Raw genomic sequence first — 12,523 nt, 5'->3', positions numbered from 1 at the left:
AACAAATGTGTACTGTAAGGCAGAAAATGAATTTTGTGAATAGCATTTATTGCAAGGGCTCTTGAAGTATTGGTGTCCCAACTAGTTGTGGACTTAGTCAACAGTGTTCCCCTGTGCAGAACCGACTTGGGGCATTTGTTGCCTGAGAAGAGTCTGGGGCCCGCATGCAGTGGCACACTTTTCACCTCCCAATTTACGCCACTGGTTTTAGTTGATATTATCTGTAAGTACATTTTGGATTCCTAAAAACAAAAGATATTTAAGGTCTTACCGAATAGAAGCCGAGAAGGCTGCCCACTTCCAGAATGTGAAAGCAGTGATCTCCGTACAGGGTCCAACACATTCCCTGCTTCCAAAAAACAAACTGTAAAACTATATCAGGGAGGCTTTATTTAAAATGATTATAGCACCAAAGAGTTTTTTTTAGTTTTGGATAGGATAGTAAAGATTTGGAACCATTAGGTTGATTTGATGATGTATGACTACCCAAATGCCACCATCTATATGACATTCATTTGGAATGTTAGTAGTACTATAGATAGCCAATAACTAAAGAGGAATATGAAAGTTTGTATACAAAAATTTACCCATTCAAGAATATTTAAAGATCACTTGAAATGACTTCAGTGTAAACTTGATGCCAATGATAACTACATATCTGTGTTCTTTAAAAAAATGGAGTAGTTTTGCATTAAGGATTCACAGTATTTTAGTTTTGTCAGTTCTACCTCAGTTAACGTGTGGTTTGTGTTTCCTCTATAGGCAACTTCTAAAAACTGAACTGGGCTCCTTTTTCACTGAATACCTTCAGGTATGGACATTTCAAGGTTTTATATGTATTTCAGTATATGAACGGTTTAATGTTCATGTTCTGGGCACATGTTTACATTAAGTGGATTTTCCACTAAAATGAAAATTCCACTTATGCTGGCTGGGCCACCTCCCCAAATCGCCTATATAAAGGTGAAAGTGTCCCTGTAAAGGATTAAGTTAAAACTATTCATACCTTAATCTGGTCTTCAGACTACAGCACCTAGGTGAGAATGACGTTGCCATCCTTCGGATTATAATCCTGGGCAATGCCGAAAAGGTGACATTTTTTAAGAAGCCTTTATATGCGACTGGATGTTCCTCTTGCAAGATTTCCCCTGTTCTTTTAGGACTTGACCTAGAAGAATGGTAACATCATGTCCTGATTTGTGGAAGGCAGAAATCAGGTATATTTCTAATTTAATCTGTTTTCACCTACAAATATAAGCTAATTTTGGGAAGAGACCCAGCCAGTGTTGGCAGACCGTCTGATTTAAAGTCTGTTTTAAATACGTAATTTATAGGCAGTAATGACATTAAAAACAAGCCATCATTCATCTATGTAGCTGTAGGCATTATGGAATAATTATTCTTCAAGGTTCACAACAGATGCTTCCATTTCCTTATTTGTCAGTAGAATATTGGCAGTCTGCCCCCTTTAATGTTAACGCACAACAGTTGCTTGTAAGCTATTAGAAACCACTGAATGATGACTTTTAACCTCTGTTGTGATCTTTGAGGATGTATGTTGATTTATTGCCCAGCAGTACTAGCAGCTAAAGAGGTCAGTGGCGGTTTGTTTTAATGTTCCTATACTATTTATTAAGATAAATAAATAGTATAAGTAAATAGTATTAAGGTATTTAATAATGTAAAAAACAAAAAACTATGTCAATAGTCCAGGTGTAGGTGTACTAGAACACTATGCAGAGCATGCTGCAGAAACTGTATTAACCATAGAGTTATCTGCAATACAATACTCCCATGTGGAAAAGGAATAGGGTAGATTGATGCAGAATATAGGGGCATGGATAATAAACCTGGGTGGGTGGTACTCATTCCAAGGCAATATTTGTAGTTATGACTGGCTCATTCTATTTTGAATAGAAATGTAAATGTGACCAGCTGGACAGAAGTAACAATATAGTATTATTCTAATACATAGCTTTTTATTACATATGGTTTTTAGTTGGCAATATTTCATACCAGATATTTTTTTTCAAAAAACCCTGAAGTTTTCTCATATTTTAGAGCCTATATTGCCTACAACATTATTACTTTTTATTTGTCTGAGAAATAGAATGGTTTTGACATCCTTTATTCTCTTTTTAGAACCAACTTCTCACCAAAGGAATGGTCATTCTCCGAGACAAGATTCGCTTTTATGAAGGTAACCAAAGTTGCTTGACATCAGTAGAATTACTGCAGGAACTCCAGGAATCAGTAGAATTACTGTAGAACTCCAGGAATCCACAAATAACACATTTAATTACAGTTTAGCCAGTCTTGTGGTCCAGGCCCTCTTTCTAAAGAGCACAAACAGGTCCTGGACTTGTTTGCCATAATCACTATGGTAAAACCATATAGCCTAGTCATGGACCTTCCATAGCTCCTGACCTGATAGATATGGAGAAATGGCTATAGATTGCTGTTTGTGTCCCCATTGGGAAGAACAGTAGAATAGAGTGCGTAATCCTAAAAAGAGAGGAAATCCCACATTTGCCAGTTGACACTAGGAACAGTTCCGCCCTAATTGTTGACAAATGTGAATTTTTTGGTTTACCTTAGACTTTTTTTGCCCTGACAAACAATGTCTGGGAATTGGATGTTGGAGACAGATACATAAAAACTACAACCTATTTCTGTTAACAAACTCTTTGTATTTGTGTGTTACAGGTCAGAAACTCCTGGACTCATTAGCTGAGACTTGGGATTTCTTTTTCAGCGATGTCCTCCCAATGCTTCAGGCCATTTTCTATCCTGTTCAGGTAAACGGTCTGCTACTTTTACCTCCTATTTTCACTTTTCTTCACACAATATATGGACATGCATATCAATATCTAGAGTGATCTTCAATCCAAGTATTTCTTCAGCTAAAATCTTGAAGATGTCCTCCAAAAAAGTGCTCAAGCTAGGTATCTTGATGGAAATAGATAATCTAACAGGACAATTCTTGCTGCTCAGCCTTTCCACTTCCAATCTCTAGTGCAATACATTGGAAAAAAAAAATACTTATTGATGTGTAGGTTACAAAAACAGTTATTTTTTTTACATCAGGCAAGGATGTGTCCAGGTTACCAAAAGACCTAAGGTACTCCTGGGTATCTATATTTATTATTGGGAGTGTATCAAACCATGGCAAAAAGTGGGTAAAGGTCTTCCAAATTGCATCTTCTCTTTTTGTTCTTTGTTTCTCTTTTCCCTTTCTTTCTAATAATACCCTTGCCTTTTGCTTACAGCAATATTAAATTAAGTAACCCAGGCTTGTAAAGGCAATGCCCTTAGGTCCACTTATCTTATATATCTTATTACACTTCCTGAAGACTGAACTAAACTGATATGTGCAAATGGCTTTTGTTGGTATTAATAAAAGCCTCTTTAGATTATAATTACTGTAATAAATGAGAATGCATAAACTAAAAATTGCAAAGATTGATATGTTTGTTTACAGTCATTATTGTGATGACGGCAGGAAATACTGCAGAAATGCACTCAGTAAAATATCTGGGGCATGTGCTCTAAGTACAAGAATCCTGTTAATCTGGAGAACTGTGAATATGGCCACAACAAGGGCTGTCATCTGTGTCTATTAAAGGTTCACTGTATAAACCTTAGCAACACAGGCTGCATCAGTCTCCGGATCAGGGTGGTCACAAACAATATGGTCAGATTTCATAGCCAAAAGCATCACACAGTAAAGGTTCAATGATCCCAGTAAGTTTAGGGGGTGAATGTTTTAAAGCTTTTTCATTTACAGAAAGATTCCAACTAGTGGTAAAGTTTCTCCACAACACACCTGAAATTGATACCTTATGAAATTCTTCTTTTTGGACACTGACACATTATTGTCTAACCAATACTCAACTCCCTCCTATATCTTTTAGATTTGCCCATCATTGTGTCTGCCCACAGCTTACTAAATAAACCAGCCTATGCTAGTCATTTTTGGTGACCCCATCCCCATGTCTGAGCAGGTGCAGATCAGATTATGTGCTATTTTGTAAAACGTCACTTTTTTCAAGTTAGGCTTCCAGAATTGGATAAATGTCTTAATGTCATGTTCTTTATTGCAGGGAAAGGAACCCTCCATCCGACAGCTAGCTCTGCTACATTTCAGAAATATAATAACCCTAAATCTAAAACTGGACGATGCCTTATCCCGGCCACGAGCCCGTGTACCTCCTTCCATTATTCAGATGCTGCTAATACTTCAGGTATATTAATTTAAGGGGCAATGCATGGACAATTTACTCAAAGTACAACTAAAGGCTCATTTATCTAAAAAAAAAAAAAAGTACCAAATCCAGTTGCCGTGTGATGTATAAGGCTTAAAAAAAAGTTGACTTAAAATCTTTTCTGTCTTCCCTCCCAGACACTGGAGCTCACAGTTGGAGGTAATAAGCTTGGTTTTTAATGCTAAAACCAGTAGACAGGACTAGATGTGGCCAGCTGCTAGCTACAGGCTTGTAAATCATTGTAACACTGACAGACTACGTGAGGGTTGCAATCTAATTGACAAGATCAACTAGTGTTTTTAAGACTTCGTAGGGGGAAAAAACTGTAAATGCAGATATACAAGCAGATAAGTGCTGTAGCATGCTGGCTGACTAGAGTTCTGACACTTATCTAAATTAGGTTACTGAAAAAAAAAATAAACTTTAATTATTAAAAAAGTTTTATATTTGAAAAGAATGGAGAAGTGATTTGGATGCTTAGCTTAAATTCAGCCTGTGTCTTTATTGGGGAGAGTTGCCTACACTCCTTATCCTGGTAATGTATTGGTAATACATATCACAGGCACATGGCTTAGAAATCTCTCTGCCATGAGCTGGCCATATTCAGTCTGTAGAGGAACTAAAATCTTACCAAGGTTGACACCTAATGAAAGGATATATTAAAACCTCAAAACATGTTGGTCAGAATGGTGGTTCAGTGGCTAGTGCTTTATCCTTAACTACCATACTAGGATTTCAGGTTCATCTCTTGGCCAGGACACTGTCTGTAAGAGTTTCCACCACATCCCAAATAACTCTACAAGATTTTTTGGCTTTTTATCTTTTTGGACTTTGATAAAACATTGGATTATGTACTTCTCTAAGGAACAGGTGTGGCATGACTATAGAAAGTGTTGTTTAATGTGTTGCACTTTATGGTAATAAATTCACTTTACTTGCCAGTGGTATTAATGTTTTGGCTAATTAGTGTATAATCATAGGGTAGATTGTTGTTGAAATTGATTGTGTGGAGACAGGGCCTTTTTAAGACATTCTCGACATATTGAGGGCAGGTAGAAAGCAAGCTGGTTATTGTGGTTGCTAGATAGACACAGGACCCCAGGACAAGGTCAGCCAGGAGAGGAGGCAGCTAGGAGTGGTAAAGGCAGTGCCAGGGGCTCAGTTGCTGCCCCTTGTGACGGTGGCATCCTAGGCCTGTGGGAAATCTTCCCTGTTGCCATCATATATTGAGGAGCTTTGAATCTAAATTTTGGTTTTACTCATTACACACAAAAAAGTTAGCTTGAGTTCTACCTAATTTATGCTCTGGTTTCTGTATCCAACCCAACCGTCTGTCATTATACATTGTCAATAAACACCAATATATTTCCGACACAGAAAGCTACTGTAAAGAAGCAGCATATTTCTTCACAATGCATTTACTGTTCCCCTTGGCCATTATAAATCATGAACCCACAGTAAGACGTTTACACGGTGTTATAAAAAATCCCCCGTGTCCCTCGTCATGTGATCACGCTGCAGAATGTAATGTATTACATCCATGAGAAGTGGTCAGGAGAGAACGGGGGCGTTTGGCAATGATTCTGAGAGAGGTTCAGAAAAGGGAATTATACTGAAGTGCTGTTTGTGTATTATTTTGTACAGAACAGACTTTCCACATCATAAAACATAAAGATGTCTGCTCAAAAAAAAAAAAGAGGGAGGGAAAAATACTGTGTAATCGGTGGAAGAAAAAATGCTCAGATCTCGGTGGTCATTTGGAGTAAAACATTAATTGGTATTAGTGGTCAGTGAGAGTAAAAAAATTGGTCAAAATGTTCTGGTGTTAGAGGGCATAAAAAATACCCTGTCTGTTATCATTGGAATGAAGAAAAGCCCAGGTTTCAGTAGTCAGTAGGTAGAAGGAATGCAACATATAAAGAATGGTATTTGCAAAAGAAGAAACGTGAAAATATGGCTTCTTCCATATGGCCCTCCACTATCTCATGCAAATTTCCCGAATGGCCACATGTGACGGATGATGTTATCTTCTTATTGCCGATCTAGTACAGGCAGAAGCAAATCCGCTCAGTGAAAGCAGAGTCTTTCTCATATACAGGCAGCAGGGCTTTTGGAACTATCGCGGGCTCCATGAGATCATAAGTTTTCCTTAACATTGAAGGATGATCCCCCCCCCACCAAATCTGGGACAGTTGGAAAGCCTGATGTAGGGTCTTATTTGAAAGTAAACCCTGTTTTGTACATTCAGAATCGCAGGAGCAATGATGGCAGCCCAACACATTCACGTTCCCCTAGGATGAATAATGTATAGTGAATTGTGTCTCTATATGTTGGCGGCGCTCAAGGAAGCGAATATACCTCCATGATTCAATTTAAAAATTGATTTGTTACACTCTGGTGTGTTTATACGAGTTAATACTAAACAAGCAGCCTCTGTGGTTTAGTTAAGTGAAGCGGACAAGGTCAAGAAAGAATTTTTATATACAGATATTATCTGAAGTTACATTAAACTGAAGGCTTTATATACACAACATTGCATACAATGGATTCGTTCTTGAAAGGTCAGAATAGGCTTTAAGTAACATTGGCGAGCCTGCAGAATGAAGAGGACATGTATTATTTAGAGTGCCTGAAAACATTGCAAGGCTTGTTGCTTTTGCATCTCTTACGCTTGCTGGTGCTTTATCGAAGAACACAAATGAAAAGGTTGATTTACTTTGAGCGACATTGAGGCTTATCACCACAATTTTCAACTGCAAAGCGGACAAGTCATTAAAATTCACAACTAACATGTTCGTAAGCAAAAAATGATAAAACAAAGTTCAAGATGTATCCTCCTAATTTATTACAGTATTTTCGGGGCAGGGTCCTCTCCTCCTCCTGTGTCTCTGTCTGTATCTGTCTGTCATTTGCAAACCCTATTTATTGTACAGTGCCACATATTATGTTGGTGCTATATAAATACTGTTTACAAATTTAAAGCATTCTGATTATAAACCAAGGTACCTACTTTTACCAGGAGTATAATCCTAGGGCACAAAATGCACCCTTTACTACTTACATTTAATAAAACATTAATCAAAAAATGGCAATAAAATTTATGTGAACAAATACATACATGGTGTGATAACTTTTAAAACCTTAATTTAAAAGAGAAATATATCACATTGACTGAACCTGTATTATTCAAACCAGAGACAAATTCACTTTCAGGACATGGCCACTAGATGACACCTAAATAAAAACCAAGATTTTGTTTCTTACTCCATTGTGAAGGTAAAAAATCTTGGTTTATACTTGAGTATATATGGTAATATAATAATTTTGATAAACTCAATTTAGGAGTTTGCATAGGTTACTTAGCAGGACAGGAGGCCTTCTAAATACTTACAAAATTCTCTGTTTTTAAGCAAATCGGTAAAGTAGTAAAGATTTGGTGAGGAGGGGAGTACTAAATAGCTAGTAAGTGTGCTGGGGGTACCATTTGGTATAATAAAAAAACTCTAGATGGGAGACCAAGAAAATATTGTGACAGACAAACAACTGCACCTTTATTTTGCATGTTGGATGCTGTTGGTGCCACTAAGGAGAAAACCCATGGATCAGTTGTGTCCGTTCTTTAGAAATTTATTAGCGATGGCTCTGCATCTCACTTCCACTCTTTCCTGCATTAATGAAAATGTGCTGCTTTTGCTGACAGAGGAACTGGCGATTAATTACAACGAGTTTGGAACGAAAAATTACCATACAAATAGCTTGAGGAATACCTGGGAATAAAACACTGCAGAATTTGTAAAAGTTGAAAAATCAGATAAAGGTTGTTCTTTGTTTAAAGGTCATTTTGTTTGTTGGATATATTCTGAACACTAGGGCAGGATGTGGTGTGAAATTTACCATGTATAATAACTACAATTATTCTTTTATTCAGGAAGGGTATTTTTATGTTATGACATATAAGTATATAAAGAAAACCTGAATGTCAGTTTGAATAAATTTACACTATAACACTATAATGTTTTTAAACTGAAACCAATATGAGGATTTGTAACTTTACTGTCCTGTAATTTGGCAGTGCCTGGATGTCATTGTCATTCAATTGCTTTAGAGTTTTCTGACTCAAGCTTAATAAACATGTATAAAGTGTGCAGTACCCTAACTTCTCTGATTTGTATCCCATTTTTTAGGGTGTCCATGAATCAAAGGGTGTGTCAGAGGAATATATGAATTTGGAGTCACTTATTCAGAAGGTGGTCTCTCCTTACCTTGGTACATATGGATTGTACTCTAGTGATGCTCCCTTCACTCAATCGTCCTGCATTCTAGGTAAGATCTTTTCTTATAGCAGCTTACAAAATGTCTAAAGGCACATCAAAAGTAAGGAAAGTTTGCTGCCTTCTTTACTATTGATGTTTTTATTATAGGATGTGCTAATATAATCCCCTGGTCTGCATGACTTATAATTGTCACCAGTGTCATCACACCGAGTATAGGATCACAGGTCACATTGTTTGGAATGAACATGGATAATGCTAGGAATTCCCACTCTCATTACTTCTGTTTTGCCAAAGTTGGGTTACAGGATCTAATTTCAGGTATTGTTTGCTAGCTCATCCACTAGAGAAAAAGAAGCAATAGTTTCTTATGGGCAATTTTCATAATTTGTAATGTGCCCAGAGTTAAACTTAATCCTAAAGTAGAAACTAATAGAGAAAAAATAAATTTTGAGGGTATTGCCCTCCATTCTGCATATAGCTTTAATTTCAGGTTGGTTTTCTCTCTAAAAATGGGTGAAGAGAACTTTTTTATTTCCTTTGAAAAGTATTTACAAACTTGCCAACAGTCACTTTCTTCTTGTGATGAGTCTTATTAGGATGGTACATTAGCTCTCAATGGTTGTTGGCACCAAAAACAAGTGTAAATTTGTAATGTATGTGAATCCATGTCCCCAGCACTACCTTTATACCTGAATTTACCACTTACATAGATCTACCCTATAACTAGATGAGTTATTTTACTGCTTTTCCAGCATTTTCTAACCACATTCTATCTATATGCACTTCAGCTCCGCTATATATCATTTTTCTGGACCAGCTTTCATATACTGGCAATCTTGCATTATTCCTGCTTAATGTGTGTTGGTACAGCCTCCTGTAGTCTACATCAGACACAGAAGAACATACGGCAATCAAGATAAAGCATATATGATATAGTAGTTATTGGGTTTAGACCTACTTTTACCTACCTCCTAACACTTAACTGATTCTTAAAAGCCTTTTTAGATTTACTTAACTTTTTTAGCTTTGGATACAATAAGAAAAAGCAGAACATATTGCTAGCTTCTTATTGATATCTGCAAGTAACAGCAATAAAGCCACTGCCAGAAGTTGTAAGCCTTCAACACTTTAATAAAATTTTCCTTTATTTGTCTTCAATCAAGTAATTTCCCATCAATCTCCTGATATGGATTTTATCACATTTACAAAAAATATATATATTTAATTAGTTCATCCTTTAGATCAGAGTTCTTCTTTACCAGCAAGTATTACCACCAATTGCAGGGCTTAGAAGAGATCTGGCACCACCTAGTGCCTACTGTGGATAATGAAACTTTTTCCAGTTTTGAATGCTAATAATGCCAGTTCACATGTACAAAACACTTCATTGTGTTTGGGAGTCTTCTAATTGTCTATTTATACAAATTATCACTATTATCTAAAAATATTTTGATAATGATAACCTATTACAATTGTCAGTTTAAAACACAACTAGAGGCTCCTGTATGACACTTTAGACAAGTCCCAAATCCAGTCATGTGATGCGGGAACCCTCAAACTTGTTTTTTTTTTTTTTTGTCCCCAACAGAAAAGCGCATATTTCGCCGCTGTCCAAAGTCTGGTGATGTCGTAGCAAAGAACCCAGTGGTGCGATCCAAGAGCTACAACAATCCACTACTAACACCTGTGGCTGAGTACGAAATGGAAAACCTTGCAAGCAATGGCACAGGAATTCGTAGGCACTCTGTGTCAGAGATGACGACCTTCTTAGAGATCCAAAGCTACTCCAACCTAACCACCATTCTGGACTCCAGCTCCAAACTCTCTATGACCACCACCACCAAAACACAACCTCCAGCCGAGCCAGAGAGACCTGGCATAGGCAACGGACAATTTCCACCCGTCCACAATACCAGCGAACCTCAGCAAGGAATATTACACAGCCAGAACTCCATAGAAAATCTGTCCAGGGACTCCACACTGCTACCCGCACCTTCTTCCAGTCCAGAGACAATTGTTGATCAGATTTTAGAATCCATAGACTCAGACTCTGAAGGAATTTTCATTGATTTTGGGAGGGTATGTTCTCAGTCTTCAGGATATGGCATGGATGTGGGCAGACAAAGCCTTGTATAAAAACTTTTAATTATTTTTTTTAATTTTCTTTTTATACTGGCCCCACCTTTAGGGGGCATGACTTTCAGTTACAGATGATATGTTTGGTTAAAGAAGTCTATCTTTAAAATTAAAAGGAAGGTAGTCCAAATCTGCAGCTGCCTATATTTACTTTCCTTTGTCCTTTAATTGGTTTGCCTACAGAAATAAGGAGAAAGTAAACTTCATAGTTTACAATTTATGACCTGTACATCCAAAAGGCTAAGGAGTCTCATTTCACCCCTTATATACAATGATGGGTTCCTAAGCCACTAATCAGCAGAGCTGACTCTCAAGGTGAAAGGGTAGTCACATCAAACTTCCTGGGACCCCTTACCCCCATGTTTAAAAGTTCCAGCCTTGCAAAAGTTAAGTTTCTTTCATCGGGCCTGGCACAGAAGTACCCCTTGTCCCCCTCCTGATGACTGCCCTCATAATGGGTACATAATATAGGAGTAAAAGGAAGATAAGTATGAGCAGCTGTATTGACTGGCATGAAGGTAAACCTGTTGCCTTACCCTGCATGGAATAGGGTGGAATTCTTCCAGAAAAATGTTCCTCTTACTTCACCCTTTCATGGTCTTTGTTCTTACTTGCTTTCTTTCTGTCATCAACTGGTAGCAACAATTTGATTCTAACACGGCTCACTAGTGGCTCCGGTTCCTGGCTGTTGGGTGCCATTGCCAGATCAGAGTTTATTCACAAAGTCTACAAGATAAAAGATCTGCTGGACATCATATGTTTCAGCATTGAAAAAAAAACATTTATTTTTGCAGAGGTACAAACAAGGAAGCCCCACCAGGTACTACTTTTACTGGTGCATTTCACCCTAGGATGAGCTTAATCGTTGTTCATGCCTCTGGCAAAATAATGTTTTATTGAACGCTGGAACACTGTGTAGCATGTGTTGTGGACAGATAATTCAAAAGTACCTTGTACGGTGTTCTGCGTCATGCTGTTTTTATATTTCTTGCTTTTCTATTCTCCTTTTAAAAGGGAGATATTATTAGAAGTGTGTTACAGCAGCTTTTGAGTTGGTAGGTGTAATCTTTAAGTTTAAATTGACATCCTTTTGATGGAAATTCTGTACCAGCTTTGCCATCCTTGCTCAATCCCCAATCCTCAGGCTTACAGGACAGGAGCTCTATATTTGATTTTAGCCTCTGGCACCACAAGATTAACTTGTACAGTAGTGTTTGCCTCCTGGAGGAATTGGAGAACACTAAAGGAGTGAAGATTATGCTGTGGCATTTCCAGTGAAGGACACCTCAAACATAAATGCAAGCTTCAGTACACCTACTTCCAAAAATTGCTGCTGAAACATGAAAGCAAAAGTTAAAAAGATCAAAGTGTATGTCTAGCCATAGGCTTTGTTTATTGATATCTGGTAAAGAGATTTACCCTTACTTCCTGACACTCTGACAACAATTTCACAAGATAGGAAGTGAGGGTCTAGCCATAGGCTTTGTTTATTGATATCTGGTAAAGAGATTTACCCTTACTTCCTGACACTCTGACAACAATTTCACAAGATAGGAAGTGAGGCAAAATATGCAACATAGACAAAAATAAAACTATGAAAGTGGTTCTACCCTTTAATATAGTTAGAGATTTTTCTGTATGATGATACCACTGTCAAAAGGACAGAAAGTGAGGACAAATCTCTCTAAAGTCCTAAATAACAACAAAAACTTGCCATCTTCTAAACTTTTCTTTGATCTCCCCAAGACTTAAAAAGTTTTGGTTGGACATACACTTTAAGGTGCTTTTCAAACCTTATATTTGGAGACATGCAAACAGTCCTTGATTTCATTGGGTTGGGGACTGAAG

General features: G+C 37.4%; 1 protein-coding gene across 2 annotated transcripts in view; it reads left to right on the top strand.

Moving 5' to 3' along the window:
* Positions 1-12,144, top strand: part of PRR5 (proline rich 5) — a 68,779-nt gene extending 56,635 nt beyond the window's left edge. For both annotated transcript variants that reach the window (XM_072400283.1, XM_072400284.1), the window contains exons 5-10: positions 763-811; positions 2,143-2,200; positions 2,707-2,798; positions 4,104-4,244; positions 8,450-8,588; positions 10,128-12,144. In XM_072400283.1, coding sequence (XP_072256384.1) covers positions 763-811; positions 2,143-2,200; positions 2,707-2,798; positions 4,104-4,244; positions 8,450-8,588; positions 10,128-10,675 — 1,027 coding nt within the window. In that variant the 3' untranslated portion in view covers positions 10,676-12,144. The remainder of the gene's footprint in view (positions 1-762; positions 812-2,142; positions 2,201-2,706; positions 2,799-4,103; positions 4,245-8,449; positions 8,589-10,127) is intronic.
* Positions 12,145-12,523: the final 379 nt, after the last annotated feature.

The sequence above is a fragment of the Pyxicephalus adspersus genome, chromosome 2 (assembly GCF_032062135.1).
Source record: "Pyxicephalus adspersus chromosome 2, UCB_Pads_2.0, whole genome shotgun sequence".
NCBI classification, from domain to species: domain Eukaryota; kingdom Metazoa; phylum Chordata; class Amphibia; order Anura; family Pyxicephalidae; genus Pyxicephalus; species Pyxicephalus adspersus.
This window is presented reverse-complemented; position numbering and strand designations above follow the sequence as displayed.